The 14,865-nt window shown below is 41.3% G+C and overlaps 1 protein-coding gene across 1 annotated transcript in view; it reads left to right on the plus strand.

Moving 5' to 3' along the window:
- The window catches only part of DIPK1C (divergent protein kinase domain 1C), a 152,152-nt gene that overhangs the window by 126,181 nt on the left and 11,106 nt on the right, over positions 1-14,865 (plus strand). Inside the window, exon 3 of the mRNA XM_040353889.1 lies at positions 5,104-5,268. Within this exon, the coding sequence (XP_040209823.1) occupies positions 5,104-5,268 (165 nt within the window). The remainder of the gene's footprint in view (positions 1-5,103; positions 5,269-14,865) is intronic.

The following is a 14,865-nucleotide window of genomic DNA, read 5'->3' on the forward strand; positions in this document are numbered from 1 at the left end:
AATAACAAAACAGTAAAGTTAGCCCAATTTTTTTGTAAAATATGAAATATGATGTTACACTGAGTAAATAGATACCTAACATGTCACGCTTTAAAATTGCGCACACTCATGGAATTGCGCCAAACTTCGGTACTTAAAAATCTCCATAGGCAATGCTTTGACATTTTTTACAGGTTACCAGTTTAGATTTACAGAGGAGATCTAGTGCTAGAATTGTTGCTGGCACTCTAACGCACGCAGCGATACCTCACATATGTGGTTTAAACGGCGTTTACATATTTCGGCGGGACTTGCGTGTGCGTTCGCTTCTGCGCGCAAGCTACTGGGGACAGGGGCGTTAAAAAAATTTTTTTTTCTTTTTTTTTTTTTACATATTTATTTCTTTTTTTACACTTTTTTTTTATTTTATTTTTTTTATTATCACTTTTATTCCTATTACAAGGAATGTAAACATCCCTTGTAATAGGAATGTGTGTGACAGGTACTCTTTATGGAGAGATGCAGGGTCAATAAGACCCCACATCTCTCCTCCAGGCTGGAAAGCATGATATCGGTGAAAAAAAAATCACCGATCTCATGCTTGCTGTTGCTTAGCAGCTGCAATTGCGGCTTTGTTTACTTACGGGGACCCGGGCGTGACGTCATCACATCGCGTCCGGGTCCTCCGACGGTCATAGAGATGACTGGTGACCATCTGGTCACCAGTCATCTCTATGCTTCCTGCCAGCGCCGGAAGAAGCACCGGATGGCGGCGGGAGGGGGGGGATGTCCCCTCCCGCCACCTGTAAGAACGATCTAGTGGCGGAATCGCCGCTATAATCGTTCTTACGTTGTGCAGAATCGCCGGCACAAGAGAAGGATATCTGAATGATGCCTCTAGCTGCAGGCATCATTCAGATATCCACCCGCAAAGCCCAGGACGTCACATGACGTCCTCCTGGATCGAGGAGGGGTTCCTGCCGCCGTCATTTCACAATGACGCGGTAGGGAAGTGGTTAAGTGGAGGTAATAAATGTTACTTTCTAAGTACAAAGACTATCTAACTACATTTATGACTTTGGTTGGGCATCGAGTATATTCAGAAATAAGGTTGCTTAAGTTATAAATATGGAAATCTAAACTTTTACAGGGAAATCTAACCTAGCCCCACCCCTTACACCTCCCTAGTCAATCACATTATAGGGCCAGTAGGAAGGTACAAGAAGGCTAAGCATGACTTTTAGACAAAAAATGTGAGATTTGCAGATTTAAACTTTAGCTACCTTTGCTTGTCCAGGTTTACTTTAACTCCAGGCAAATGCAGAACTACAATTAGGCTGAAGTTCATATACAAATGAAACCCAATGATTAAAAATTATTAAAGATGTAGCTGACTTATTAAACTGTCTTATTTATCGTTAAGGTAAGAATAAAATAGATCAGCTGTGCTTTCCACTATCAGCTGGTAGACTCAATTGTGTCTTACTGCTTCTTCGCTTTTTTCAGTCTGACGCTTAAGCCTCACTCTTGGCTGCCTATCTAAAGCAACTCAAACTGGCCGCACATGCTTTGTTACTGGTAGACAGGGTCAGGTTAGAGTAGTTGTTGGCAACTTTTATTACTGTAATGTCAGCTGTTTTGCATAAAGTGCTAAGGATTTACAAAGAGAGCAGATTTGGACAGCCCTACCTTGTTCCTTGTTAATGAGATACCAGGTAGGGTGGGATCTAGGAAGATTTCAATATTTAGGGATGAAGTAAATTTTCTCTGTATGCCAAATTTGTTTGATATTGCTGTAATCAGTGCTTTTCCCCATTTTGCGTTCCACGCTGGAGCGCATACGGCGACCGCGCGATGACATCATCGCCCGGCGCCGCGGGTGTTCCGGCTTGGAACGCGGAAGTGCCGAGTGCAATCAGCGCTCCATTCGGCACACATGCCTCTAAGCTTTAAACAAAACAGCGTGTAATACACACGCTGTTCTTTTATTGTCAGCCGTAGCCGGCCACGCTACAGAACTACTGACGCCAGAAATCCCTAAGCTGCATACCATGCCATGCTGGATCCCTACCTCATTCAAGCTATTCCAGTTTGCCATTGCTGGGACACCTTAAACAGATCTTCCTTCAGGAGACCCTGCATCACAGAATCCCAAAGGCTGCTTCTACCTTACTGGAACACTCATCCCTGCAAACGGATAAGTACTATTACTGCTTTAGAATTACTCAATTCCTATATACCCGCTACAAAGTACTGTATCAGAATCTGTTATAATTAATAGTATCCTGCTGCTTGAGTTTACTTAGTGGGTCTTCAGCTGACAGCTCTGCAATATCTTAAAGGGACTTACACTCTGAAACCATCTGAGCTATTCTTGCCTCGCCAACGCAAATACTAGTTGCATACAGTATTCTCATATGCTACGTGCTTGACATGTGTTGTTAAATGTATTCGGGCTTCCGCCCTAAGATATTGAACATGTTCGCTCTAACTTTTTATGCTAAGGGTTGAAGGTATTTTATACCTGCTCCCTTAGTGGCCCAATGCATTCCTTTGTGTAAAGTGATATGATGTAGAGAACTCCCAAACTCCTGTTCTCAGATTGGAGTGACGCCTGGGGTCCGGTACTGATAATCACTTGCATAGAGAAGTGCATTGGAATCTTTAATGCAGTTGTGCTTGTTTATGTTCATTGTAATCTTTCAAACACTAGAGGTTGAAGGACCTCCACCCCTAGTAGCTCAATGCATTCCTATATGTGAGAGAGATGATGTAGTGAACCCCCAAACTCCTATTCTCTGATTGGAGTGACGCCTGGGGTCCAGTACTGAAATTTCACATAACAGAGAGGTGCATTGAGATCTTTCCTTAACTGCAGTTGTGGTTCACTCCCGTTCACCGTAGTTTGTGACAATTGCCAACATATAGGGCCAGGAGAGGCTCTCTGGGGTCTTTTTTGCATATCAAGTTCTAGTATAATTAAGGCCAGCTTAGATTTGTGTTAGTGATGTATTAGGTCAAGCAGGTTGCTTTTGGGTACAAATTCTACTTGCTCTTTGTGTACCTATTAGTCAAGGAGATTGCTAAAATTATTTAAAATAATAGTGGCACATAATTTTAGGTCTATTAAAATTAAAACTTTGGGTAAAATATAAAGTTACTCTTGCAGTGGGGCTCCACCCATCCTGCTAGGGTCAATACTCAGTTTTAAATAAACAGCTTTGTCTAGGGAGAAACAAAAAGCAGATTTACTGATCTTGTCCCTTGCTCCTCCAACAGCTAACTCTTTTGTGGGTGTGAGCAATAAGATAGGTAAAACTTATTTTTCTATTCTTCTTATATAAAAGTGAGTATTTCATTTTTTGCAGTGAAGAGGGATTCCTCTTGGCAAAGGTAACTTTTACTTCACCCAGGGTTCAGCTTTAACAATCTAACAGGACAATATGCATAAATGAATGATTAGCGCTAAAGTCAATACATACATATAGATAGTGCTAACACCATGTGACGTGGTGCTGATAAATCTAACAGGCAATAAAATACAAACGTGTAGAATCAAATGTATATAGATAAATATTAATATCAATATAAATAAATATAAATAACAAATGTAAAAGTGCTCCTTTGTCAAACAGTGACTTAAAACAAAAAACGTGAACTGTTGCTGAATGCAACGACTCTATATAAAAGTGCAACACGTGCCTCCTTGACCATCAATGTCCGTGATGGAAATGGTTCAATAATGCAAAAAAGTGAAGATAATAGATATGTGATTATTCCCATGGATGAGAGGCTAAAAAAACTCCCGACAGTCCAAATTTGCGGTCCACCCCTGGCTTAGTTGTAGTATTGAACCATAATGGTGATCCTCCACCTGTCTCCCAAAACTCTCACCTCCCGGATCTGTTTATTAGGCACATAAGAATAATGTCAGCCTCCTTGCATCTGTAGAGTGTCCAAACGAATGGTTCACTGATCTCCACGATCCGGTGTCCTAAAATTGGTAGCTGAAATACGGGGAGGGGGGCGGTGGGGGATCGCTCCAGCCCAAACCCAAAAGGAGGAGAGGAGACTACTATAGTGTAGTATTTTCGGTAAACTTTTAATGTATTATAAAAAATTGGACTCTTACAATTAAAATAGATAAAGCAAGCAGGAAAAACGTCATTTTTTTCCTGACGAGATTCTGGCCCGTGTGTACAGGGTTTAACTGTTAAAAATGATGATAAGCCCCTGTATGCCTCTTGCCCTGCTAATGACACCCCTTAACATACACATGTTATGCACTGTGGGAACTTTCAGGTTTGTGCCTATGGAGAGAGTAGCGGGAGGTCTGCTCTTGATAACTAGCTCAAGGTAAGTCAGTAAATCCATCAACTGTATACCCAAGCAAGCTCAGGCAGAAGGCATGGGGGGAAGCCTACAGACATTTAAACAAACCTCAAAAGGGTTATCAAAAAAACCTGGCAAAAGTTCACTCGTATCTGTGGGTACACTGAACTGATGACCATCAATGATTTTACCTCCCCAAAAGATATGCTTTCTAACATGACCATTCATGACTCCCCATATTAATGAACCACCCACCAGTAATTAATTGTATCCCACAACCCTCCTTCCCCCACCCAAACTTCCCTCACACCTGCATCCTTAGTTACTCCTTACTATCCACAGCTCTTCCTCCGTCCTGCCCTTTTAGTGACACACTTTTTATTACACAGATATAATTTTATTTTTCCGATCATACAAAAAAAAAAAGATAATATATATATATATATATATATATATATATATACACACACACACACACACACATATATATATACTGTATATACAGTACATACTATTAACACCCATACATTCACTTACTTGCTAAGTACATTAGGCATTTTTCCTTTTACATTTGTACATTGAATGAATGGGCACACTTAAGCTATTCCTTTGTAAAGCCAAGATTGATCTCACCTATTTAGCAGAACATTTAGAACACAATAATCCTTTTATATTGCGCAGCAGATGTTCCTGCAGAAAACATGCCTGGAGCTTGGTAACAGAAGGTGACGTGTAATGTATAAATTTATTTAACTATGCTTCTCCTGTTTTATGTAATTTTATTGGTTGCAGGTAGTTGCCATCGATATGGATATGGCCTTTTTTGAGCCAAAAATGCGAAACATACTGGAACAAAATTGTCAATCCGATAAGGACTGCAACTTCTTTGACTGTTTTTCATCGTGTGACTTAAAGACATACATGTGTGGAGCACAAAGAGAGAATAACAATCTGCAAGTAAGTGATGGGTATGCAAGTACTGATGTGCTCTGCAATACAGATTATTGTTTTGAGTCATGAAAATTAAAGGGGTTGTAAAGGTTTGTTTTTTATTTTCTAAATGGGTTCCTTTAAGCTAGTGCATTGTTGGTTCACTTACCTTTTCCTTCAATTTACTGTCTAAATGTTTTTTTTTTCTTTGTCTGAATTTGTCACTTCCTGTTTCTCCTCAGTAAGCTTGCCCAAATCATCCAAGCTGTTCTGGCTGGGGGTTAGTCAGCCAGAACAGCTTACTGAGGAGGAACAGAAAGTGAGAAATTCAGACAAAGAAAACAAAGGGAAAAAAAGCATTTAGAAGGGAAATTGAAGGAAAAGGTTAGTGAACCAACAATGCACTAGCTTAAAGGAACCTATTTAGAAAATAAAAACGAACCCCTTTACAACCCGTTTTACATCTAACATACAATATATATATATATACTGTATACACACACACACTATGGGGTAGGTTCAGATACAATGGAGTATCTTTCTGCGGGGCATAACGTATCTCTGATACGTTACGCCGCCGTAAATTAGGGCGCAAGTTCCGTATTCAGAAAGGACTTGCGCCCTATGTTACGGCGGCGTAACGTATGTGGTCCGGCGTAAGCCCGCCTAATTCAAATGTGGATGATGTAGGCGTGTTTTATTTAAATGTAGTGTGACCCCACGTATGTGCCGTTCGTGAAAGAATCCCAGTGCGCATGCTCGAAATTAACCCGCAAAAAGCCAATGCTTTCGACGTGAACATAAATTACGCACCGCCCCATTCACGGATGACTTACGCAAACGACGTAAAATTTTAAAAATTCGACGCGGGAACGACGTCCATACTTAACATAGGATACGCCTCATATAGCAGGGGTAACTATACGCCGGAAAAAGCCTAACGTAAACAACGTAAAAAAATGCGCCGGGCAAACGTACGTTTCTGAATCGGCGTATCTACCTAATTTGCATATTCGACGCGTAAATATACGGAAGCGCCACCTAGCGGCCAGCGTAAAATTGCAAATAAGATAGGACGGCGTAAGAGACTTACGCCGGTCGGATCTTAGTCAAATCTATGCGTAACTGATTCTATGAATCAGGCGCATAGATACGACGCCGCACACTCAGAGATACGACGGCGTATCTCGAGATACGCCGTCGTATCTCCTACATGAATCTACCCCTGTGTATATACTTCTATGAAGCATTCAAACGTTTAACTCATTAAAATTAGAATTTTATCTCATTTCATCTATTTCATCTTTATAATGCCTTGAATTTTTTGTACTTTCAATAAAACAGTACGAAGCCATTTAAAAGGGAAAGACTGTCCAAAGATATTTCCCTTTCTAGCATATTAACATGACCGATTTTGTATGTTAAGTGTTATGTTATGGCAGCCTATTTATTTTGAATGCACCAAAACCCAGACATATCTTTTTTTCTATAAACACACTGCACCACGGTTCACAGATGGTTTTTGTGATTTGTGGTGCACTGCAACACACATTTTAGAGTGTCTTTACAAGAGGCATTGGCAGAGGGGAGCTTCCAAAATGCAGGACAAAGCAAGACATTGCTCTGTCAATCATGCTTATCATGCTTTTCAATAACATGAGGTAAAATGTGCGTTTAAAAGCACATTAGTACCACACACAGATGTGAAGCTATCAGGATGAAAATGATCATCCATCATCACAAAATTGGGATCCCATCAGAGGCATAATATATGTCCATTTTCCCTGTTGCTGTAGCAAGCAGTCTTTATAATGTTATAATTTGGAGAAAATTGGCTGATTAATGTGGTGGTTGCTATAAGCAGCAATCCACATGGATGAATAAAGTCTTATGTTTTTAAAAAGAAATGCATAGCAACGAGCAGCATTACTTTGTTCTATATATTATTTACAGCACAAAGGGTAATAGGACAATTGCTGCTTACAAAATCCCATTTCTTTCATTCACCCAACATGGTGTGACATTTATGTTTTGACAATATACCTCTCTTAAGTAAAAGCACATAGTGGATCAGAACCAGAATCTATGTTCGGTCTGTGTCTCCTTTGCTCATAGCTGCTAAAAAAAAGCTGCTAGATAGTAACTGGATGATACAGTCCTCAAGTGCATCCAAACCCAAAATCAAAAATGTAATATATTGCAACTTGCCAATATTTAGATGTTATATTTGCATTTGTTTTATTTTTTATACTTTTTTTCCCCATTAGTTTCAAACGGAATACTGGTAAAATGTCCTGTTTTAGAAAATATACCCTCATTCCTCCACTGTATCTGTGGAGTAGTATCTTAGCTATCCTTGGACAGCAGCATTGTCAACCTATGGAGGAAGTAGTATTTAATGGACAAGTAGATTTAGATGGACTTTACATAAGTAACTAAGAAATGTGACAGTGACTATCACATGAAGGGGGTCACATGACCCCATGTACCCAGAAGTCCTGCTTCAGTAGAGTAGTGAAGCAAGGGCCCATTAAGAGCAGTAAGAAGGCCCGAGAGCATGAATGGATGGGTATAACTTGCTGGGGAAGTGGGTTGTGAGCACTCTCACTTTGCTCTGAATGGGCAGGTATAATTGCCTCTTAAGTATAACCACAGATTTATTTTAGGCTATTTTTCAGCCTTTCTACTTCTCCCTTGCTTGAAATTTCTTATTTAAAAAATTGCACTGGCTAAAGAAGAAAGAAGCTTCAGGCAGTGTAGGAAAGAAGCTGAAGAAAGTGTAAAACAGGGGTATGTTGGGGTGGTATCCTAGAAAGAAATATTTTCTGAATGAATTAGAGCACATTCACACTGGGGTGGTGGTGGTAAAGCGTAGCTTTAGTGGTGCTTTTCGGGCCGATAGCAGGGTGCTTTTAACCCCCGCTAGCGGCGAAAAAGGGTTAACAGCGCTGGCCATTGATTTCATCGATCTCATTGATCTCTACCATCTAAGTGACATCTAAGCTGGGTACACACTACAGTTTTTTTCTGTGCAATCCAGCGGGTTGCACGAAAAAAAACCTGACAGCTCCAGTTGGAGCTGCTGTACTAACCATGCATGGTTATTTCAGCGATCTTCACTGCTGAGCTGTTGTATTCTAACAGTGGGACGCTCCCCCCGCCAGAACACTCTGATCAGCGCTCTCTGCCATTGGCTGAGAGCACTGATCAGGAGTCGGTGGGCCGCTGGTTTTCCAAAAAAAGCGGCGCCGAACATACAAAAAGGTCAAATGTCAGACAAATGTCAAAAGGTCAAATGTCAGACATTTTTTTTTAGTTGGGCGTTGTCTCCCGACATTTGGCCCGTGTGTATGCTTTAGGCTGATTTACTAAATGTGAATATTCACTTAAGGTATCCAGTCCTGTGAAAAGATAATCCCAGTTTACTTAACTCATCTGCAAAAAAATTGTATAAAGACAAAAACGAAACACCAGAGCACAGAGATCCTTGGGAAATAGTCGTAAATCCAGTATACAACTTGTTCGCTAAGGAAATTGTGTAATAACAGTGCATACCTTAGATTGAATGAGCCACATTACTTCTCTCAATCAATAATAACAACTATAAGAAAAGTCTTAAAAAGTATTTGGCCAATTTAGAGTCCAAATAAACATCCACTTTATTGAAGGGTAAAGGCAACGGACAGCCAAGTACAAGGAATATAATGTATGTGAGCCTCAAAGTACTCCGCTTCCTTGCCCCTATGGTCTGACCACCCTCTTGGGTAATACCTTCTCCTGTTACCACCACAGGATCACACAGCGGAAGACCTGGGTCGCAGGTGAACATACATTATATTCCTTTTACTTGGTGATCAGTGTTTTTGTCTTTACCCATCAATAAAGTGTATGTTTATTTGGACTTTAAATTGACCAAGGACTTAAAGCGGAGGTTCACCCTCAAAATGAACTTTCCAGCATCCTTAAAGCGGAAGTAAACCCATCAATTTAACAGTTTGAAAAAGCAGTTACATTCCTGGCATGCCGGGAATGCTAACTGTCACATTGGTTGTGCTCTCAACCAAACTGTCAAACCATCCAATGGCTGGTGTCATAACTGATCACATGTGCAGCATCATGGCAGTTGAAGATTAAACAGAGGCCAAGACGCGCCTTAGGAGCCGTCAATCAACTCCTCTTCGCTTAGAAACGCCCATTCCCTGCAGGATTCCCCGCTCGGATCCGGAAAACAAGGGCTCATATAACGATAAGTACAAGTAAAAAAAAAAACAAAAAAACAGCATACTGAAGATGTTAGCATTATGCTACAGCTAATGTCAAAAAGTGGATTTTTGGGTGAACCTCCGCTTTAAAAAAAAAAAAAAAATTTATTGCTTGAGAGAAGTGATGTGGGCTCTTTCAGTCTAACTTATACTCTGTTATTACACCATTTCCTAAGTAAACACATTGGCCCAGATTCAAGGGGCTATTGCGCCCGCGCAACCATAGGTTGCGCGGCGCAATAGCTGTTTTGCTCCCGCGTAGCGAATGCCCCTGATTCAGGAACATCGCTACGCGGACTGCAGCCTAGGATATGACAGGCATAAGCCTCCTTATGCCTTCATATCTCAGGCTGCATTCTTGCGTTGTCCGCTAGGGGGCGCGGCCATTGTGATCGGCGTATAGTATGCAAATTGCATACTACCACCGATTCACAAAAGTTGCGTGGGCCCTGCGCACGCAAGGTACGGAGTTTCCGTACGGCGACTTTAGCGCAAGGTTGCTCCTGCTAATAGCAGGGGCAGCTAATGCTAAAGTATAGCCGCCCTTCCCGCTCGTGAAATTTAAATTTCACGTCGTTTACGTAAGTGATTCGTGAATGTCGCTGGACGCCATTCACGTTCACTTAGAAGCAAATGACGTCCTTGCGACGTCATTTGCCGCAATGCACGTCGGGAAAGTTTCCCGACGGAGCATGCGCTGTTCGCTCGGCGCGGGAGCGCGCCTAATTTAAATGATTCCCGCCCCCGGCGGGATCATTTACATTAGACGCCCTTACGCCGGGCTAATTAGCATAGCGCCCGCGCAATTTACGGAGCTACTGCTCCGTGAATCGCGGGCAAATCGAAATATTTGCGTGGGCGCAGAGCAAAAATCGTTGCCCTTTGCCCACACAAATATTGCGCGGATCTACCTGAATCTGGCCCATTATATATTGGATTTACGACTATTTCCCAAGGATCTCTTTGTGCTCTGGTGTTTCGTTTTTGTCCTTACACTTTAACTATATCCAGTGATCTACCAATGAGCAGCATGAGAATGGGACTGTGTCATAGTTAAATACTTAATACAGGGAGTGCAGAATTATTAGGCAAATGAGTATTTTGACCACATCATCCTCTTTATGCATGTTGTCTTACTCCAAGCTGTATAGGCTCGGAAGCCTACTACCAATTAAGCATATTAGGTGATGTGCATCTCTGTAATGAGAAGGGGTGTGGTCTAATGACATCAACACCCTATATCAGATGTGCATAATTATTAGTCAACTTTCTTTTCTTTTGGCAAAATGGGTCAAAAGAAGGACTTGACAGGCTCAGAAAAGTCAAAAATAGTGAGATATCTTGCAGAGGGATGCAGCACTCTTAAAATGGCAAAGCTTCTGAAGCGTGATCATCGAACAATCAAGCGTTTCATTCAAAATAGTCAACAGGGTCGCAAGAAGCGTGTGGAAAAACCAAGGCGCAAAATAACTGCCCATGAACTGAGAAAAGTCAAGCGTGCAGCTGCCAAGATGCCACTTGCCACCAGTTTGGCCATATTTCAGAGCTGCAACATCACTGGAGTGCCCAAAAGCACAAGGTGTGCAATACTCAGAGACATGGCCAAGGTAAGAAAGGCTGAAAGACGACGACCACTGAACAAGACACACAAGCTGAAACGTCAAGACTGGGCCAAGAAATATCTCAAGACTGATTTTTCTAAGGTTTTATGGACTGATGAAATGAGAGTGAGTCTTGATGGGCCAGATGGATGGGCCCGTGGCTGGATTGGTAAAGGGCAGAGAGCCCCAGTCCGACTCAGACGCCAGCAAGGTGGTGGCGGAGTACTGGTTTGGGCTGGTATCATCAAAGATGAGCTTGTGGGGCCTTTTCGGGTTGAGGATGGAGTCAAGCTCAACTCCCAGTCCTACTGCCAGTTTCTGGAAGACACCTTCTTCAAGCAGTGGTACAGGAAGAAGTCTGCATCCTTCAAGAAAAACATGATTTTCACGCAGGACAATGCTCCATCACACGCGTCCAAGTACTCCACAGCGTGGCTGGCAAGAAAGGGTATAAAAGAAGAAAAACTAATGACATGGCCTCCTTGTTCACCTGATCTGAACCCCATTGAGAACCTGTGGTCCATCATCAAATGTGAGATTTACAAGGAGGGAAAACAGTACACCTCTCTGAACAGTGTCTGGGAGGCTGTGGTTGCTGCTGCACGCAATGTTGATGGTGAACAGATCAAAACACTGACAGAATCCATGGATGGCAGGCTTTTGAGTGTCCATGCAAAGAAAGGTGGCTATATTGGTCACTGATTTGTTTTTGTTTTGTTTTTGAATGTCAGAAATGTATATTTGTGAATGTTGAGATGTTATATTGGTTTCACTGGTAAAAATAAATAATTGAAATGGGTATATATGTTAAGTTGCCTAATAATTATGCACAGTAATTGTCACCTGCACACACAGATATCCCCCTAAAATAGCTAAAACTAAAAACAAACTAAAAACTACTTCCAAAAATATTCAGCTTTGATATTAATGAGTTTTTTGGGTTCATTGAGAACATGGTTGTTGTTCAATAATAAAATGAATCCTCAAAAATACAACTTGCCTAATAATTCTGCACTCCCTGTAGACCAGGGGTCCTCAAACTGTTTAAACAGGGGGCCGGTTCACTGTCCCTCAGACCGTTAGAGGGCCGGACTATAAAAAAAACTATGAACAATTTCCTATGCACACTGCACATATGTTATTTTGAAGTGAAAAAAACAAAATGGGAACAAATACAATATTTAAAATGAATAAGAACAATGCAAGCTCCCCAATCATCATTACATCATCATCATCATCATCATCATTAAAAAATCATCAGCTCCACCATCATCATCATTACAAAATCATCAGCTCCATCATCATCATCATTACAAAATCATCATCATCATTACAAAATCATCAGCTCCATCATCATCATCATCATTACAAAATCATCAGCTCCATCATCATCATCATTACAAAATCATCATCATCATTACAAAAGCATCAGCTCCATCATCATTACAAAATCATCAGCTCCATCATCATTACAAAATCATCAGCTCCATCATCATTACAAAATCATCAGCTCCATCATCATCACAAAATCATCAGCTCCATCATCATCATCATTACAAAATCATCAGCTCCATCATCATCATCATTACAAAATCATCATCATCATTACAAAATCATCAGCTCCGCCATCATCATCATTACAAAATCATCAGCTCCGCCATCATCATCATTACAAAATCATCAGCTCCGCCATCATCATCATTACAAAATCATCAGCTCCGCCATCATCATCATTACAAAATCATCATTACAAAATCATCATTACAAAATCATCATCATTACAAAATCATCAGCTCCGCCATCATCATCATCATCATTAAAAAATCACGCGGGCCGTAGTTTGAGGACCCCTGGTTTAAACCCCCCCCCACCATCATTATCGTAAGCCAGGCCCCCCCCTTCATCATCATTAAAAACCCATCAGCTCCCCTCACCATCGCAAGCCAGCCCCCACCATCATCATTAAAAAATCTTTAGCTCCCCTCACCATCACAAGCCAGTCCCCCCACCCCCCATCATCATCATCATTATTAAAATAATCTTTAGCTCCCCTCACAATATAGCCACCCCCCCCCCATCATCATTAAAAATAAACTTTAGCTCCCCTCACAATCGCAAGTCACCCCCCCCCCCATCATCATCATCATCATTATCATTAAAAATAAGCCAGCCCCCCCCCCCCCATTGTAAGCACCTCACAGCCTCCTTACTGTTTTGTGCTGTGTCAGTCTGGCTGTCACGATGCTCCCCCACTGTTCTGGCACGCTGTGTTAAATGTCCCGCCCTCCTCCTCCTCCTAGACTAGCTTGTGTGACAGACAGCACGCTGGCTCTATCACACGAGCTAGTCTTCTAGGAGGAGGAGGGCGGGACATTTAACACAGCGCGCCGGAACTGTTAACGATGTGTTTCACGGAGATCTCCGTGACACAGCGGGATTGCTGTGTAACCGGTCGGCATTGCCTGTCAGGGACGGGCGGGCCGGTTTAAAGTCCCCCGCGGGCCGCATGTGGCCCGCGGGCCGTAGTTTGAGGACCCCTGCTGTAGACTGTAGCACCTGACTTTGCTTGTTTTTTTCTTTGCTATTCAAATGATTGGATACTAGAATCTTTAAAACAATTTATTGTGTTAACATTTTTCAACTCCTTTAGTAAATCAGCCTTAATGTAGACAGTTTTTAGGCAGTGATTCTTGAGCTAGATATTATAAATGACAAGTATGCACCCCAAAACTACTACTGTAAATACTTTTCAAAAATAAAAGGCAGCGCTCCTGCTAATGAATATATCTCTCCAGGCATCCCACTCTTGAGTTTAATTATGAAATCCTTTTAAGACTGGGCATTGAATGCACATCTATTTCTAGATCCTGTAAATGGCTTTCTATGGCTAGTAAAGCACCAGCTATTTCATAATCTTTTAAACAATTTTCTGGCACAAATCTCTAAAATATATAACGCTTGCAGTGAGGAAATCCATTGATCTGCACATTGCGCATACACATAACAACTTATGAGACAGCCCTATTTTACTTCACCTTGGCTGCTTGTAGAAGTAACTGAGCAGAGTGCCTGTCCGCTGTACATGGCCCACTCATCAAGTGCTTTTAATGCAAGCTGTTTATAGATCATTTAGTGATTTTCTTCTGCATACACTCAATGCACTTTTGGCCCCTGGGCTCTGTTTAATATCATATTAAAAGCTGTTTTTCTCTAAAGAGACCTGAAATTGTTTGGCAATCATCCCAGATATACAGAAATGTCTTAGTTATTAAGCACTATTAGCTGCCAGTGGTGATATTTTATACAATAAATTCTACATCTTTCTGGAAATTCTTTCCTTGTGTACATAGTAATCTACAGTTAATAATTTGAAAAATCAACATAAAAGGAGATCAATAATAACAATTTGCTTAATTATTTTAGACCCAGTATTATAATAAAAGAAAACCTCTGCTTGAGAATTACATAGGCTGCCATGGCTGACCACATTCTGAAATTTTAGCTGCTTGGCTTTTCTATGATAGTGTGGTATTTTTAGCCTCACATGTAAACCAACCCTGTTGCCAATATGGAATTCTAAATAAAGCATTTGCCTGAAAGGACTGTAAATGCGTATCTCATCTGCTGCCCATGGCACCAAACACCACTCCATTGAGGGAACATTCCCAAAATCTGTTGGGAAACTGACAATTCTCAGTGAGTCAATTGCCTGCGTCCCCCCAACATTTACTTTTACTTTCTGATGACTTGCACGTCACTAC

This window comes from Rana temporaria, chromosome 5 (assembly GCF_905171775.1).
Source record: "Rana temporaria chromosome 5, aRanTem1.1, whole genome shotgun sequence".
Classification (NCBI taxonomy): domain Eukaryota; kingdom Metazoa; phylum Chordata; class Amphibia; order Anura; family Ranidae; genus Rana; species Rana temporaria.